Source organism: Nasonia vitripennis, chromosome 2 (assembly GCF_009193385.2).
Source record: "Nasonia vitripennis strain AsymCx chromosome 2, Nvit_psr_1.1, whole genome shotgun sequence".
In the NCBI taxonomy this organism is placed as follows: domain Eukaryota; kingdom Metazoa; phylum Arthropoda; class Insecta; order Hymenoptera; family Pteromalidae; genus Nasonia; species Nasonia vitripennis.
This window is the reverse complement of record NC_045758.1, coordinates 27415051-27432405: the sequence shown is the minus strand read 5'-3', so window position 1 is coordinate 27432405 and position 17355 is coordinate 27415051. Positions and strand designations below refer to the sequence as shown.

The window sequence follows — 17355 nt, the reverse complement described above, 5'->3', positions numbered from 1 at the left end:
ATTATTGTTTTTTTGGATTTATCGACGGACACTTGTGGATATGTTTACCAGGAGGACTTGTGGAAAAGTTGAGAAAATAAGGATGATGCGTCGCATTTCGTTCCTCAATGCATCTCGTTCATTCGACTAATGCTTAATTTGATCAAATTAAAGGCGGAAATATTGCGAATAGACGTTTATCGATTTCATTCGAAGGAGTATAGGAATCGCAGATTGTATTGAGAAATATAAAACGATATCAGTCTTTTTGTTAAATACAACTTTAATGGTATGTATACAATTGTCTGATTATGTAAAATTTACAGTTAATTATAACAGCCCCTATAGAGTCGAGCATTTTAGGTGACAGTTTTGCCGGACATCCTGAAAATTGAAATCTCTTCTCGATTCCCGCGGGGCACTACACACACACACACACACCTATAGCGTACAAATTCCAGGGGTCAATTTTCCTCTACGATGCAAAAAGGAGCCGAATTTCCGCGTGAGGGCGCTTTTCTTCAAATCGGAAACCGTCCACGCTGGAGTGAGCATCGTTATGGCCGTTTCTGGGGTTCGGTGCATCAGATCTGTTTTCCCGACGCTTCCAGTAAACAGTCGTTGCATCCAGTTGCTGTTCGCCTGTGTTTGCCTGATTTAAGGCATCCGCTGTTTTGTAAGTATTTCATCTGTTACTGTCGCTGTTATCTTAGTTATTATTTAAGAAATGCATAAATTGCTCGTTTTGTAGCTATAATAATGGTAGGTATATACATTGCGAACGAACGCTTGCTCTCGCTTTTGTGTTTTCTCGCTGCGATGCACGTGCGCAAAAACTCGACGACGCGATGACGAATTTCATAGCGTAAGATTTGTAACAATTACAGAAAGACAGCATCAATTTAACTTCAATTTGTAAAGCAGCAAGCTTTTATATTTCCGATATTATATTTTCTTATTTTCGTCGAATGAAAACTTTTTCCCATTTGTTAGAATTGTTTCTCAAACGTTTTGCCAACGTATTTTACGCTACATAAGAAAATACAATAAGGCTACATACTTTAAACGCAATAATTTCCTTACAAAATGAATGAAAAAGTACTGAGTAAGTATCCTGCGTGTGTGTGTGTATCGTGCGCCATGCTGTATTTCACGTCAAAACGATCGTGCTGGCACACTGGGAAAAATCGTGTGCATGGACAAGTAGTTTTTCGGATCTCGGAGCGGCATATCTCAAAAGTACTTAATTTTTTTTCATACAACCTATTTTGATTAATTTTTTTTTCAATACTATCAAAATGTACAACTATAATGCCGATTTTGTTTTTCAAAAATATAAATCGTGAAAATTATAAAATACACAGATAAAAATGTGAACAGATAGCTATTTATATACAAGCACCTTCTATACCGTACATATCGTCGCTCCGTACAAAGACTAGCACAGTTCAAATTTTCAAACGAAAACTAGCACAACTCACGATTTGAATTATTACTGGAAATGTGAGTATTTTACGTTTTTATTGGGTTATTTTGTTGGTTAAGTTTATGAAACCCTTGGACAAAGACAGAGAATCAATTTGCAGTAATAAATTATATTTTTTTAATAATTGCGTAAGTACGGTCGAGCGCCCATTATTATGCCCTCAGAATTCGATTCCCAGAAGGAAAATTCATTCCGAACAACCGTTGCCAAAAAATGAAATTGAATTTAGGTTGGTAGGTCGATAAAACAGGAGTGTGGTATGCCTTTAAAAGGTTTCGAAAATTTTAGAAGGTTTCTAAAAAAAGTGAATAATTTTAAAAAATGTTTGTAAAAAATTATTGTATATTTGAGAAAACAATTTAAAATTTGGTAAAGAGTTGTAAATTGTGAACATTTAAAAATGTTCATTAAGGACAGTTTCGCAAAAATCAGGAAAATTTTATAGAAATTCGTTGTTTAAAGTTTGAGTTGTGCTGTAGTCTAGCGTACGTCAAATGAGCTGTGCTACTTATGACGGGGAATTTGAACAGTGCTAATCTTCGTAGGAAGCGACGATGTAGTGTAATATAAAGTATTATTTTTAATATAGAGAATAAAACGCGTCCAAATGAGCATATGCTTCGTATTTTTCCAACGGGATAAGTCGAGCCCTTATTCCTACTTACTATAGCGTCAGTTTTTCTACTTTTAGGGTTACGTGTAAGGGATGCGATAAAGAAAAATAATCATGGACAACGATACGCCGTTGCACTCAGCAATCAGGAACTTCAAAGATGACTTAGATCCCATCAAGGTCCTGCTGGAAGTCGACGACAGCGATATCAACGTCAGAAACTCGAAAGGAGAGACAGCCCTGCACTTGGCTGGACAGAACAGGAAATGCTCTGAGGAGCTGATCAAGTTGTTACTAGCGCACGGCGCAGACGCTAATGCCACAACATCACCGGATGGTAATTCAGTACTGCACTTTTTCGCAGGATCTTGCATTAACTTGTACACAAATGAAGTGGCAACAATTCTACTGAAACACGGTAGCGATGCCAACGCCCGCAACTCGAAGGGCGAGATTCCCTTACACATGGCTGTTAAAAACGAAGAATGCTCGGAAAATGTAATAAAGCAGCTTCTGGAGTACAGTAGCGATGTGAACGCCAGTGATTTGAAAGGCGATACGCCGTTTCATTTGGCTATGGCGAACTATAAATGTTATGATTATGTCATGATCAGACTCTTTCTGAAATACGGGGCTGATGTGAGTAAAAGAAACGGGATGGATGAGACCCCGTTGCAGGCTTATTACCGTGGCAAGACTGAGGGGAGTTGTCCAGTGGATCCTAGATTACAAATACTTCTCCAGACGAGGGAACAGCAACTGGAGAATTCCTCGGAGTTACACGTAGCCTGTCTATGTGGCAAACCCGATGAAGTTCGGGACATGTTATTGAAGCTCGGTGCCGACGTCAACAGCTTAGATAAGTATGGCTATAGTCCGCTAGCTTACACTTTTCTCAGGTACCATGACGACTACGATAGATGGTACATCGTGCAGTCTTTGCTTCATTACGGCGCTGATATTTGCCATCAGATTACTCTCGAAAACAACAGTAAAAGGAGCCTCATTGAAGTGGGAATGGCGACTTACAGTTACAGAAATAGAGACGAAAGTGAGCCCCAAAAGATGTTGTTCGGAATCATCGATTTTATTGAGCACATAGCCAAGCTCTTGAAGCTGTACGAAGAACAAGCCGAAATGGGCATCAACGCGGAGGCACTACAAAATCTACAAGGAATCTTAGGAAAAAACCGATTCTATGTAATTCTTATGACCATTCTAAATGACTCCCGTCTTAGTAAAGAGAGCTTGCTCTCCAAGTGTTCCAAGGAGTTGGAAGCAATGAGGGAGACCAGGCTAGACGAGAGCAAACAGACCTTCTGGGACTTGATGCTCGCCAAGACGGCTGCGTCTTACGTAAAGAATAAGAAGCTGGTCGAAGCATTTTACGCCAAACATCACATATTTCCGATGTACCAAGGGATTTTGGAGGCGAAGATTGACAAGGCCCTCGAGCGTCAAAGACTCATCGACAATGCGACAATCTCGTTCTTCAACGTTCTGAATTTCGCTGATCCCAGTGACGAATTCTACGAGAGGACTTTGTCATATTGCAGCAACAAAGATTTGATAAATTTGATTGATGGACTGAAGGAAAGAGAGTAGAACGAGTTTGTTGTATGCGTGAATGGATGAGAGAGAAGAAAGTATTAATTATATAATTAGTTTATTCGTGCTATGAAGAACAATTCTGTTAGAGATGTATTATATTTCATATTTTAGTAATGTTTTTTAAACTATAGTAGAATGAAAGTACGGGATAAGAGCTTTAATAAAAAAAAGTGTTAAAAATGCTCGATTCGGTCAAAAGTTACATAGAATTGAAAATCAACTGTCTTAAATAGATACATTCATTAACCCATTATCGTAATTTATATACATCGCTCAAAATGATCTTATTGTCATTTTTCATGACGGCTATATATCACGCGCAATAAAATGGACTTGACATTATACTTGCGGCCTTGAATCACCTTGACATTCGTCTCGGTCTACTCGGTCATCTTTATGTAGATTTATACGGAGTCTGGGTCGGACCGTGAACTGATCCTCGTTTTAGCGACTAATTTTCTGATTGAAGACATTTCCAGTCGGACGAACAATTTCAACGTTTCCGATCCGAGTCTTCAATTATTTACGCCGCGATGTTATAGCATAGAAATCCGCATTCGACTCGGCCCGCTCATTTTATGCGCCTGATTGAGAAGGGGATTTTAAATTGCGACGAGTATGGCAGTGAAATTTCAATTCGACGTATACGCGATGTCGAAGAAAAAGTAAAAAAACAATTATGCACTTGCACTTTCAAATGTGCGACTCAGGTAAATTGGTATGTCTCATCGCATGAATGGTTTGCTATTCCTCTCTAGAAGTTGTAACTGTGAGTATCAAACCTATGCGCGACAATGGAGTTTATTCGTTGTTGGAAAACCTTGAATTTGATATGTTTAAATGCGTAATTATATATGTAAGTACGTTATTAAACTTTTAATGGATCGTAATGTTTTATGGGCCGCGTAATTGATCTACATTGTTTTCTGAAAATCTTTGACTGAAATGAATGCTATCGACGTATTCGATTGTGTAACAAAAAATAGTCTTAAAATGTTAAATAAATTCAATGAAAAAAATAAAATGTTGCCGTTTTTATCAAATTCTTTGTTCCATTCATTTTAGGTTTATGAAACAGTACTATGAATCACGGTTCTTACGTTCTTTCACGACGGGTATAAACAGCAGAGTTTTTATATCTTATCTCCTGTAGGTATATTATGATATTAATGAAAAGATTACAACCATGACTTCTAAGTATATGTGGAATTCTACGGTAAAATACACATTTTTTATTAAAAAAACGCTGAAAAGAAATGTTGGGATATACACATGGACCACTTATTTTCTAATTGTACAAGCATTTTTAACACATTTTTTTTAATCAAAGCTTTTCTTCCCGTACTTTCATCGCACTAATGCGCATTTTTTGTCTGAGTACTCATGCATTGTGTAAGTGCCGTTGAACAATAGCTGGTTTCGATGAATCTAAGTGGTCGAGAGAACAGTGTCACAAGTCACTTTTTCAGTGCTAGAATGTGGTTTTACATTGTTTCAAACATGTACAATTAGTAAATAAGTGGTTCGCATGTGTATCCTAATATTTTTTCACCACTCTCGAAGAAAAAATGTGTATTTTTCCTTTAGTATTCCCCCATATATTGCCACAATGGCAAACTTCTCTTTTAAATTTGCAAAAATTTAGATGTATCCAAATCAGAAATGCTTTCATTCTTCGTTTTCTTAACATAAGATATCATGTTTACTTTCATTAAAAGAATAGTCAAACTTGTTAGTTATGAACATTTTAAATTTTACGATAAATTTAGACCTTTAAATAAAATCTAATTTCGATTAAAATAGGCAATTTTCGGAGCCCGAAGGCTTCGGTGGCGCAGTAGGCAGCGCGTAAGTCTCATAATCTTAAGGTCGTGAGTTCGAGCCTCACCCGGAGCAAGCTTTTTGCCATTTTTAAAGTCTATTTTAGGTATCCTTTGAGTCAGCAGCCCTCGACTGATACTTTTACAGGAGTTCTAGAGACATCCAATTCGACGGAAACGCGCAATTTTGTCGAATTCAATGCTTCGGTGGCGCAGTAGGCAGCGCGTAAGTCTCATAATCTTAAGGTCGTGAGTTCGACCCTCACCCGGAGCAATCTTTTTGCGCTACCAGAAGGTGCAAGTTTTTACGTTATTTTATACTTTTGAAGCATGGGCCTTGAAAATTAAAAATACTGCTCAGATTCTGAATACGTAAGAGACGTCACGGAGGTCGATTGTAATTTGCATTAACTTATTACCATCATATTAAAATTTCAAATCAACGATATAATTTGCTCCAGTATTAGTAAAAAGCATCACTAACATCTGAAAAGATTCTCATAAATTGATCCAACACTATTCAAATATTTTCAAGTTTTTCAAAATTTTATTTGTGCTGTATTCGTAATTATGGCAATAACCATACTTCACACTCTTTCAATAAGTTTTTTGAAAAACTTTTAATAAATATTTACAACGTTGAAAAATATCCTATTGTAATATACATTTAATTAAAAAAAATGCTAAAAAATGCTGTATATTTTACTTTCTAGTTTTCCTAACTTCATTGGGATTTCTTCTCATCCAATGCTTCATAGGAGAACCAGATTTGATACCTAGCATAGCGGCTCTTGAATTGACATCACGCATAACGAAAGGCGAATAGCCAGCAATGTAATCTTCTTTCAAAGGATCATTTTTAGCACTGCCGAGTTTCGTTGGTCTTTGATCAGGTATTGGCTGATCTTCAAATAATATTGGATTGCAAGCATGTTTACCACCTTGGAACGTAGGCAGAGAAAACTGCAAAAAATATTTAAATTACATAAAATAATATATTTAAAAGTACCGTTGGTTTATATATTTTTTAAAAATCAAATGGAATTAAAATAAAATATGAATATGAAATCTCTCTATTAGATATTGTACCTTTTTGCCTCTCGATGTCAGAGGCTTCCGGAAATTAATGTGAATAATCTGCTTGCCCTCGTCATCTACTGAGACAGCTACTTTCTTCAGAGTTTTGTTTCCACAGTGAGGACAGAAGAGTTTAGTAACAACACCTGTAGTTTTAAAACACGTATAGCAACGTAAGATAAACGTTCTCATTTGTTTGATACATTTGCCTTCCAATGAGGCAACATTTAGCCCTATTTGTAACAAGACATTCTGCATGGCATAATCCATGGTCAAACATGCAACAGTTGCTGGTTTTTCTTTAACAACGTCAGAATCCATTTGTTTTTTAACATTTGTAATGTTTTCTAGAAATTAAAAAATAAATATAAACTTTTTGTACACATACTATTTTATAAAAATCAGGAAATAAGATGAAACTACTAAAAAAGAAGCATACTTGGTGTAATCCAGCCGCTGTCGTCTTCACTACAATCTTCATCATCGTCATCATCATCATCATTATCATCTTCTTCTTCCTCATCATGACTTCCTGAATCATGTCCATCATCTTTCTCACATGTGTCCTTTTTCATTGGCTTAAGAATGTCATCAATGGTAAGGTCATCACCACATTCAACTTTTAAATCTTCTGGATTACATTCCAATTTCTTAAACTTTTTACTTAGATCATCAACTTGAGAATTTCCCTCATCAGATTGAGCTGTGTCATAATCAGATTCTGATTCACTTTCTTTACTTATATCATTTTCAGTAACTAAATGCTGATTGTCTACACTAGAAGTGCTTGAACTTTCACTAACATTTCTAGGTTTGTCTTTTGTTTCCTCATTGCTATTTTCTTTGCTGGATTTTGTCTCACTTTTATTGTCGTTAACTTGATCGAAGCCATCTTCTTCCTCCTCCTATTATAAAATTCACAAGTATTTAAGAAAATTACTACTAATAATGGACATTTTATTGATAGATTCTATTAAAATATAAAATAATCGCAGAAGCTTACCTCTCCTTCTGGCAGGTAGAAGCCAATTAAATTTTTGTTGTTGTCGTCTGGCTTGTGAACACTAGAATCAACAACCTCCTTTTTCTTTTCAGGCTCCTGTCTCAAATGGTCTGTTCCAACCCTTTCTTTTTCATAACGATAGGTAAGTGCAATAACTTTGATATCAGTCGCTGAAAGACTTATGTAGTCACCCGTTTTCTTGGCAAATTCAGTCACTAAAATTATTAAAGTTGATAAGTATAATGTTATTAAGAATAGTATCTTTTTTAACATTTTTATATTGATGAATACCAAATTTTATATCTTCTGGATAAGCTTCTTTAACTTCTAGGTCATATGGAAGTACAATCAATCTCCTAAGCTGCCTTTTGCTTTTAATTTCATCTACGACGCTTGGTTCGGTGATAATTTTGTTTCCGATTTCCTGCAAGTTAAAATTTCATAGTAACACATCATATTTCAATAATAATCCAACAATAAATAAAGCATACATATATGCGAAAACACGTCAACATACGCGTTTTAACCTATAAGGGTTTATCAAACCGATTTAACGCTTGAAGGTTATCATAAAATTTCACCGATTATTACCTGTAACGCTGCATTTTTTATAAATGCACTCGTATCCACAATTAAATATTCAACGTTGCTTTCGACACCCATTTTACATTACAAAAATACGAACACGTGTTTTCGTACAAACTGATAGGAGACCTCTGTTTTGACACGAGATGCGAGGACTGAGAAGATAAAAGTAGGTACCTATCTATATAAGTAGTAACCACAATCGATAAAGTAGATTTTGGCAAAAGTGGTTTTTTTCGTCGATCAGTATATTTAGCGCGTAATGCAAACTAATTATTTACAAACTAAATTTCCATTACAGTTACTCGTAAGTGAACATTTTCAATGAATTAACTCTGATGGAAAAATCTAAACGAATTTCGAGGTTTTTGTACATACAACGTTAAAAAATCACTCTGCGTGCCGCCAATGATTATAGTTCTGACTTAAAAATCCTAAGGCTATTATTCTACAATTCCATTGAATAACACCAAAGTAATTTTGCTTGTTCATAAAAATTCCCAATAAAGTCAACAACTAAGCTCTACACTTTTAATCATTTGAAGCATGGATATAAAAGCACAATTAATATCCCACATCAAATAATAATTAAATTACCGAGAAACACGACGAAAATAGCGCCATAAAAATTAATCAAATCGCCCACGCACTCCATTTAAAGCTTTCCAAGCGAATCAATCATGAATAGTTACGATCGCAAAAGTGCCTCCCACGCCAGTCAGTGACCAGCCAAAAACAGGCGCTAGCAGACGGTTCCCCTGCATTAACTGTACATGCATACATACATACATACATACATACATGTATGACACGATGTCCATACTATATTACTATAGTCATAGCAATAGAAGTGTGTACAATTGTGCACATATACACGGACTGTAGAGTTATAGCTACAGCTACGGGTGCAGCACACAATCGTCGCGCGTATAGTATATCGCTCTCGCTCTCCTCGTATGCACCATGTTGACGTACAGCAAGATGGTGGCCGAGTCGAGTAGCGCGCGAGGATGGTATTAGTAGTCGTTCGTGTTCCGTTCGCGTTGATAACGCTGCAATAGGCAGTAAGTATAATCGCAGGAAATCAGTCTAATAGTGGAGTGAACGAAGAGGAACTGATTCTTCGCGTTTATATAGGCTCGTCCGTCCCGAGGAAAGAAACAACGGTGAGCGAAATATAAGCCCAGAACACACGTCCCGTTGTCCTGTTCACCTAGTGGAGTGTGCGGAGATACATAACAATAATAACAAAAGTCGCGGGGGAGTGGTGTGCATCAGTGTGAGGAGAGGAGATATGCGAGTCGATGTCCACTGTTCTGCCACCTCGTCGCACTAGCTCTATTAGGTATTTTTTGGCTCTTTTTCTTCTGTCTTCTCGTTTTTGATCGAGGATATATAGGTGTATTATCGAAGCGTTTTCTTTACCTTCTTGAGGATATAGGAGGAGGAGCAGTTTCGAGTTATGATGTGATCGTATTGAGAATGAGCAGTTCTCTTGAGCAAGTGTGTGAGTCGAATTCCGCTGAGCTCTGCGTTTTTTTCCAAACTTTTATATACCTATATACGTGGGTACGCGTATAGGTACATCGTCGTCGCTATGTTCGGTAATTACCGTGTCTGTGTATACTTTTACATACATACGCTACGTAGCACTTGTGAATTCGTCATGTGGCGAAACATTTTTTAGCCTCCGCCGCTCCCCGGAGTGGTTTTGTCGATAACGGAGCGCGACGAGTGTCTCGTTCGTCTGCGATGTCGATGCAAGGAAGGAAAAGAATGAGATAGAGAGAGAGAGAGAGAGAAACGAGCGAGCTGAGCGAAAAACGCGAGTGAACTATAATTACGGTCAATCACAGTTTGTTATTTGCATTGGCTACCGATGGGAAGTGTGATAGATGCCAATGGACTTTGATACGATTGTGTTTAAGTATACCAATTGCTCGAGACACTGAGTTTTGATGTTGCCAGGCTACTTTACATCCACAAGTTCATGCTTAGTATGTGACATTTGCATGCCAGCTTCTTGTAATCCAAGCATGCGAGTACAGAAGCTCTCATTGTTTGTATAAAAATTTCTCTTTGTCGAGTTGAGGAATACCATTGTAATCGGTTTAGGATGAGGCAGCTGATGTTTTGCAGTGAAGTGACCGGAACTCTGATAGTGATAAAAGTCTTGCTTGTGTGTTTCAGGCTATGTTGTTAGCGGTATTATGAGGGCAAAAATGATATGAGTAATTCAGGAAGGTAAAATTGTGACGCTTCATTTCACGAGGATCTACCATGTCTAATTGCGAAGACGAAGCAGCGGCGCCAGAATTTCACCAACTGAGCATCACAAGTGAGTCTAAATTGTTTTTATTTTCATTTCAAAACATTATACTTTGGGTTTGGCATAATTGGATTATTTCTATTTTGAGAGTTCTCCAATTTGAAATTCACTTGATCTTGTTTAAATTGCTACTGCTAATTTTATTTTCATTGCATCATTTGAAGTCCATACAACTCGATGAATACTATTTCCAGAGTCTATAAAATATTTAGACAAAAGAGTAGTAATTGTTTTGTAATATCTACTCATAACAATGAAATACTGTCAAAATGCTTTTGCAATTCAAAGATTGTTGATCTATTCAATGGTTGAAATTATGCTTGCACGTAAAAAAGGCTATAAGCTAAGATAACTAAGGAAAAAAAATGTAAACTCTTAAATTATGTTGTAATGTACACGATTAAGCTAACTGAAACTTTTATATCTAGGGCAAGGCTGGTTTACGGAGAAAATAGTTACTGCTTTTGAACACGAGTTTTTTTTTTCATTTCTGTGCTTTATGTAATATGTTATGTAAAGTGAATTTGTTAAAAAGTTTTACTTCACATAAACTAATATTTTTAATCACCATTTCATGTTAGATTCTATCAGATTGAAGCTAATCATCAAGTTTTATTTTTTTGCTTATTAAAAATAATTTTTCATGAAATGAATGGAAAATTGAGTTTTTCTTTAAAAAAGCCAATTTTCTTCCCTAGTTGCACATATACTATTTCGCTAAATCACATATTCATAATAAGTATCTTCTATTTATTAGATACTAATATTTTTTTTAAAATCCATACGAATCAAAAGTTATATATATATAATCATTCAAATATTATTCAACTTAATTTAACTCAAAAAGATTAAAAACTTGATAGGTACTTGTCTAAATGTTTACATTTAAGTTAGCAACAATATTTATGTTATTATGCACATGTACAGCTATATCAGATTAATTTATCACCTTATCATTTGGATACTTAATAACAATTACAATTACTTTCTTGATTAATGCTATGTTTATGACATCATTGTTTAATTTGTCATACAGCAGTTGATTATATATTCAATTTTTTCACTCCAGTTGAAGCAGCAACTCTTAGAAGTTCTTCCTTCTTGAAGCCTAATCCGTACATAGAGTTCTCTGTTGATGACAAAAGTCCAAGAAGAACAGAAGTATCCAAGTCAACGCTGCAACCAAAATGGAACGATAAGTTCACTGTTCTGGTCACACCATACTCTCAGCTCCACTTTCGTCTTCTAGATCACAGTTCATTTCGCAAGGACACATTGATTGGAGAGAAAAGAATTTACTTATATGACATCCTTGTTCACTACAATGGAAAATTAAATAGTCTGGAGCTTACCCTTGATCTATTGTCGGGACAGAAATATGTTTATTGCCAGACCAAAGTCGGTGATTTGGTCACATTATTCGATAGACTTAAGATAGATATGAGCACGGTTGCTCCGCCAACACACCCGCGACCGGAACTCGCAAATTCAAACAGTACAAGGCAAATGGCTTTACCACCGTCCAACAGTAATTCACCAGCTGTGCCTCTTGGTAATTATTAAATTATTACAATTTTTATAATTCTGAGAAACAGTGATTAATAATTTTATCGTTTTACAGGAGCAGCGAATACTGATACAGCAAGTAATCACAGTATCTTAAACGGTGGCGTTCGAGCTCGCTTGCGATCCCAGGGAACGGAAAACGCTGCGCCTTCAATACCCAATCTCAGATCGATGGTGCATCACAACTCGTCAAATAATTTTCAAGACTGCAACAATGCTGGTCAGGCAGAAAGCGAGTCAAGCAGCAGCAGAGCAGTGGCAGTGTATACTCCTTTCTTCCCAAATGGCACAGCTGCGAGTAATCATAATAACGTCACAGCCGCAGGAGCTGCAGTCGCGAGCAACAGCCAGCCACCCGATACAACAATTCCACCAATGGTACAACCAACGCCAACACAGCTGTGTCCTTCTAACATGCCCAGTCAGCCTGAAAATCTGGCTCAGGAGGAACCTTTACCAGCTGGTTGGGAGATGAGATATGATGTTTATGGAAGAAGGTAGATACTAATTAATATCAAATAAATTTATTTATTTGTCATGCTTATTTCATTATACGCTGCTTTTTAGATACTACGTTGATCACAATACGCGCAGCACATCATGGGAGAGGCCACAACCCTTACCGCCAGGCTGGGAAGTCCGGCGAGACATGCGTGGCCGAATATATTACGTTGATCATAATACCAGAAGCACAACTTGGCAGAGGCCCAATACCGAGAGACTGCAACATTTCCAACAATGGCAAGGCGAAAGGCAATACGTTGTCCAGCAAGGGAATCAAAGATTCCTCTATCCACAGGTAAATTTTTTTCATATAATATTTTGAATTCACTTTTTTACAAATACCATAAACTAAACGTATATCTTTAGGCTCACCAAGCTATGGCAGCTGGACCATCCACCTCAACAGCTGACGAGGATGACGGTCTAGGTCCGTTGCCTGCAGGCTGGGAGCGCAGACGACAACCAGAAGGTCGGGTGTATTACGTGAATCATAAGAACCGCACGACGCAATGGGAGGACCCACGTACCCAAGGTCAGGAGACGATGGACGAGCCGCCACTGCCGGATGGCTGGGAAATCCGGCTGACCGAGGACGGTGTCCGATATTTCGTCGACCACAACACAAGGACGACGACATTCCAAGATCCAAGGCCAGGGGCCCCTAAAGGGTTAGTTGTTACGGGATTTTTCAATTTATTTTGTTGGTTTAATTTATTCTTAGTATTCACAATATTATCCAACTATTTTAGACCAAAGGGAATGTGCCGAGTGCCAAGAGCGTATGAAAGATCGTTCCGCTGGAAGTTATCGCAGTTCCGCTTTTTATGTCAGACGAATGCGTTCCCCAACCATATTAAAATCAGCGTTAGTAGGCAAACGCTCTTTGAAGACTCTTATCACCAAATAATGAATGCTGAAGCTTTTGCTCTTAGACGTAGGTTGTACATAATTTTTAAAGGAGAAGAAGGTTTAGATTATGGTGGTGTATCAAGGTAAGCTATGGTTTTCTTGAAAAAAATGATCATTTTTAAGTTCATATACAAAATTGTTCTATTACAGAGAATGGTTCTTCCTTCTAAGTCATGAAGTCCTAAATCCTATGTATTGCCTTTTCGAATATGCCAATAAAAGCAATTACAGCCTGCAAATAAACCCGGCATCCTATGTGAATCCAGATCACTTGAATTATTTTAAATTTATTGGAAGATTTATAGCAATGGTAAGTAAAAATATTATTTCATATGTATGTTTTATAGTGGATTTATTTTTTAACAAAAATACAATTCATGTTAAAATTTCAGGCACTCTATCATGGACGGTTTATTTATAGCGGGTTTACAATGCCTTTCTACAAGCGCATGTTGAATAAGAAACTAATAATGAAAGACATTGAGTCAATCGATCCAGAATTTTACAAATCTCTTGTTTGGATCAAAGATAATAATATTGATGAATGTGGTCTGGAACTGTACTACAGTGTTGATTTTGAAATTCTTGGTCAAGTAATACATCATGAATTAAAAGAAGGCGGTGATAAAGTAAAAGTTGTAGAAGACAATAAAGAAGAGTACATAAGGTATAGTAGAATATTAAAGCATTTTTTTGTAAACATTATAAGTACTCGAATTATAAATGAAACACATAATTAGGCTAATGACGGAATGGCGTATGACGAGAGGCATTGAAGAGCAAACCAAAGCATTTTTAGAGGGATTCAACTCAGTTGTACCTCTCGAGTGGCTAAAATATTTCGATGAACGTGAACTTGAGCTTATGCTATGTGGCATGCAAGAGATCGATGTTGATGATTGGCAGAGGAATACTATTTATAGGCATTATACGCGTAATAGTAAACAAGTACTATGGTTTTGGCAGGTATGTAGGGTGACAAAAAAAATAAAAAGCAATTAACGTTAGGTTGATTCCCGTGTTACTAATGAAAGCTAATTAATTTTCTTCTAATTCAGTTTGTACGTGCCGCGGATAATGAAAAACGAGCAAGGCTTTTGCAGTTCGTTACCGGAACGTGCAGAGTACCCGTTGGCGGATTCGCTGAATTAATGGGTAAGTTTGAAATTGTTTCTTCCAGAATTTTAATCATACATGATTTCCTATAAAATCATGTGATGTAAGGATATTATTCACGTCGATTTTCTTCTTCTTTTATCCTTCAAAACTTGTTTGCACAATTGTTTTAATTTATTGTTGAGAAAAGATGTCAATGAAGAAAAGTAGATATTCTATGAAATTGAGAAACTTCTTTCGATATTAACTTAGTATACAAATCAAGCTCAGTTACATAAAGGTTATATTTATGCAGATTAAATATGACGTCGTTTGATTTATCTTCGCATCGGTAGTTAAAAAAAAGACAGAGAATTGCCCCCTTTTTACACCTGTATTAAATCTCCCTATACGTCTCGCGTACCTTCCGGTCCCTATAAATAGATCTCATTGTCGTCATTGTTATTTTCGTCATTCGCATGTGTCGATTGCGCAGGGAGCAACGGTCCGCAGAGATTCTGCATCGAGAAAGTCGGCAAGGATACCTGGCTACCTAGGTCGCATACGTGTTTCAACAGACTCGACCTGCCGCCCTACAAGAGCTACGACCAAATGGTGGAGAAGCTCAACTACGCCATTGAAGAGACGGAAGGCTTTGGACAGGAGTAAATGAGAGGGACACGCGACTCTGCTTGTTATTGCCGATTGTTTTTGTTATTTTTGCGGATGATAACGGCGAGGATCGACTCCCTCCCAGAATTCGCTGGAGCAAGAGGGCAAGGATTGGGCATTTGCATCAAAATTTTTAGTGTCTTGTTTACGATGATTCACCCTAGTGATGAAATTCGAGGTTTGAGGGCTACTGGACCATTGTGATAATGGTGATTCAAAATTTTACGCTGATGAAATGATTTTTTATGATTATTTACATGTTTATGATTTTCATATTTCACATTGCAATAAACGAGCCAAATGAAATTTGCCAAGGCGAGCAGTATTACTGAACGTGTTATCTAACTGTAATAAAGAAATATGCAGTCTCATTTGATCTTTGTAGATAAAACTGCATATACGAAACTCAAGAGCCAAATGATTTTATAACTGCACACTATCAACGAAATACGCAAACTCCAGACCCAAAAGAAAATTTTGATGCAAAATTCTTAAAGATTAAGCGAAAGGACGCGCTTTAACTCTTGCTAAGAGTCAGTCCACCGAATGTCACGAATACGAATTTTCACTCGAAAACCATGTATCGAAGCAAAAAAAAAACACAAAGAACCAACGTTACGCGATTCGCATCCAAATCGATATTATATCGAAGGCTAATATATATTCGAGGATAGACTGAAAGCGATATATGCGAAAGAGAAAGAGATAGCGTGCATCGAGAGGACTGGCCTACGCGACGAATGATCGGTTTTTGGTTCGTTATAACGAAGCGCGAAATATGTAGTGTACATGTGTAGCCGATGTTTGAAAAAGCCAAGCCACGTACCATCTCATTCTTCCCCTTGTTCCCTCGCGATATTATGTATAAAGAAAAAAATTATCGAACTAACCGACTGTCGTTATTGCTATTTGTATACAGCTAGGTGATGTATAACGAGCCGATCTATCTAATTTTCTTTTTCGTATGTATGATGAGTACGGTGGCGAGGTCGGACGTGAGCTTTCCCCAACGTCCGACGCGAACATGATACAAAGCGAGTGAGTATTTTGTTTAATTTTTTTGTTTGTCAATATATGAGAATTGTTTACGAATTCTAAATATTTTTCATTGTAAGTTGCTGAAACGTGTTAAAGTATTTATATTGCATATTCATTGTATACGATAAATCCCAAATGAACATTTAATTAATCGTATGTAAAATTGTATAAAAAATCAACGAGAAGAGGTAATGTAAATTTTTGAAAGATTTTTAAACAACAAAGATATTTTCCTTTTAGGCAAAGATAGACTTCATAAATTTTGTATTTTCCATGGGTATTTCTGAGTTCTTCAAGGATAAAGAGTCGCGTACGATTATGCTCGCTTGCTTCTTTGAAAGTTTGCTGTACTTCAAGAAATAATTCAAGCCAAGTGCTGCTTCATATGTTCGATTGAATCGAGGTATTGCATCACGGTTATGATATACCTACTGCAAGTCTTCGATCGAATGTTTGAAATAACACGAAATTGAACGTTTCTTTCCGCGAGTGTAAATAAGAATGTACTCTGCCGTTCGGATACATTTTTAACAATATCTATTTTTGTTCCACAGGAAAATAATTATTTTTTATATATAATTATAAACGAACGTTTGCGTGCAAAGAAAAGGCCGTGATGAGGTGCGCATAATCGTAAGGGACGTCTTTTGCCACGAGTTCCGAACGATTACGAATTTGATTTTCATATCACTGTAGTCTCCGACGAAAGAAACTTCCGACGACAGATACTGTATATATTGGAATTAAATGTAACTGTGGTAATATTGATCGTATTTGTAGGCAAGCGATACACTGATAATTGCGTGCTGTCTGGAACAGTTGGAAATTTTTTCAATAATAGTGTGAAATATCTATCGGGTAATTATTTTTCATACATTGTCGTGTAAATTCGAATTTAATTGTCACCGCGGTGCAGCAGCGCATTTCCTACACCCGGGGATTAATTTTCGATGACTTTTCTTTTTTTTATATGTATAAAACCAAAGTTGTTAAAGAATAATACGTACGTCTGCGATAAAAGAGAGCAAAACGTACCCACTCGGAGGATGTGGTTCGTTCATTCCTGAA

General features: G+C 36.8%; 3 protein-coding genes and 2 non-coding genes across 14 annotated transcripts; 4 read left to right on the top strand and 1 right to left on the bottom strand.

Moving 5' to 3' along the window:
- Positions 1–249: 249 nt before the first annotated feature.
- On the top strand, positions 250–4713 carry LOC100679434 (serine/threonine-protein phosphatase 6 regulatory ankyrin repeat subunit A). Of its 3 annotated transcripts, none has more exons than XM_008219425.4 (2): positions 250–655; positions 2157–4713. In XM_008219425.4, exon 2 carries the CDS (start codon positions 2193–2195, stop codon positions 3681–3683), a length of 1491 nt encoding a protein of 496 aa, XP_008217647.1. In that variant the 5' UTR covers positions 250–655; positions 2157–2192; the 3' UTR covers positions 3684–4713. The 3 variants fall into 3 exon arrangements, with proteins under 3 accessions (XP_008217647.1, XP_031780801.1, XP_008217644.1); XM_031924941.2 differs by having other exon boundaries at positions 2142–4713; XM_008219422.4 differs by lacking the exon at positions 250–655 and adding an exon at positions 1934–2026.
- Positions 4714–5512: 799 nt separating this feature from the next.
- TRNAM-CAU lies at positions 5513–5585 on the top strand. The gene has a single exon. It is a non-coding gene; the product is annotated as a tRNA-Met (tRNA).
- A 125-nt stretch (positions 5586–5710) lies between these two features.
- Positions 5711–5783, top strand: TRNAM-CAU. Its single transcript has one exon. It is a non-coding gene; the product is annotated as a tRNA-Met (tRNA).
- A 251-nt stretch (positions 5784–6034) lies between these two features.
- Positions 6035–8335, bottom strand: LOC100119571 (RNA-binding protein NOB1). Of its 2 annotated transcripts, none has more exons than XM_001603268.5 (6): positions 8181–8335; positions 7881–8013; positions 7590–7804; positions 7026–7491; positions 6599–6933; positions 6035–6472 (listed from the first exon to the last, which is right to left on the bottom strand). In XM_001603268.5, the coding sequence occupies exons 1-6, from the start codon at positions 8250–8252 to the stop codon at positions 6212–6214; spliced, it is 1482 nt and encodes a 493-aa protein (XP_001603318.1). In that variant the 5' UTR covers positions 8253–8335; the 3' UTR covers positions 6035–6211. The 2 variants fall into 2 exon arrangements, with proteins under 2 accessions (XP_001603318.1, XP_031780802.1); XM_031924942.1 differs by lacking the exon at positions 8181–8335 and adding an exon at positions 8081–8119.
- A 559-nt stretch (positions 8336–8894) lies between these two features.
- LOC100119610 (E3 ubiquitin-protein ligase Su(dx)) lies at positions 8895–17355 on the top strand. 7 transcript variants are annotated; one of them, XM_032596474.1, is made up of 14 exons: positions 9104–9519; positions 9616–9778; positions 9862–10171; positions 10365–10512; positions 11573–12055; positions 12125–12566; positions 12637–12868; positions 12940–13241; positions 13323–13565; positions 13633–13792; positions 13875–14149; positions 14223–14448; positions 14541–14637; positions 15074–17355. In XM_032596474.1, the coding sequence occupies exons 4-14, from the start codon at positions 10455–10457 to the stop codon at positions 15244–15246; spliced, it is 2691 nt and encodes an 896-aa protein (XP_032452365.1). In that variant the 5' UTR covers positions 9104–9519; positions 9616–9778; positions 9862–10171; positions 10365–10454; the 3' UTR covers positions 15247–17355. The 7 variants fall into 7 exon arrangements, with proteins under 7 accessions (XP_016837895.1, XP_008217655.1, XP_032452365.1 ...); XM_032596475.1 differs by having other exon boundaries at positions 9862–10233; XM_008219434.4 differs by lacking the exons at positions 9616–9778; positions 9862–10171 and having other exon boundaries at positions 9104–9238; positions 9312–9340.

Excerpts from the sequence above, each read along its gene's own strand:
- LOC100679434 (XM_008219425.4), top strand. The coding sequence starts at position 2,193 with ATGGACAACGATACGCCGTTGCACTCAGCAATCAGGAACTTCAAAGAT.
- LOC100119571 (XM_001603268.5), bottom strand. The coding sequence starts at position 8,252 with ATGGGTGTCGAAAGCAACGTTGAATATTTAATTGTGGATACGAGTGCA. Across the intron at positions 8,014-8,180 it reads TAAAAAATGCAGCGTTACAG|GAAATCGGAAACAAAATTAT; the intron begins GTAATAATCGGT and ends TTTAACTTGCAG. Across the intron at positions 7,492-7,589 it reads TCTACCTGCCAGAAGGAGAG|GAGGAGGAAGAAGATGGCTT; the intron begins GTAAGCTTCTGC and ends ATTTTATAATAG.
- LOC100119610 (XM_016982406.3), top strand. The coding sequence starts at position 10,455 with ATGTCTAATTGCGAAGACGAAGCAGCGGCGCCAGAATTTCACCAACTG. Across the intron at positions 12,056-12,124 it reads TTCACCAGCTGTGCCTCTTG|GAGCAGCGAATACTGATACA; the intron begins GTAATTATTAAA and ends ATCGTTTTACAG. Across the intron at positions 12,869-12,939 it reads AAAGATTCCTCTATCCACAG|GCTCACCAAGCTATGGCAGC; the intron begins GTAAATTTTTTT and ends GTATATCTTTAG.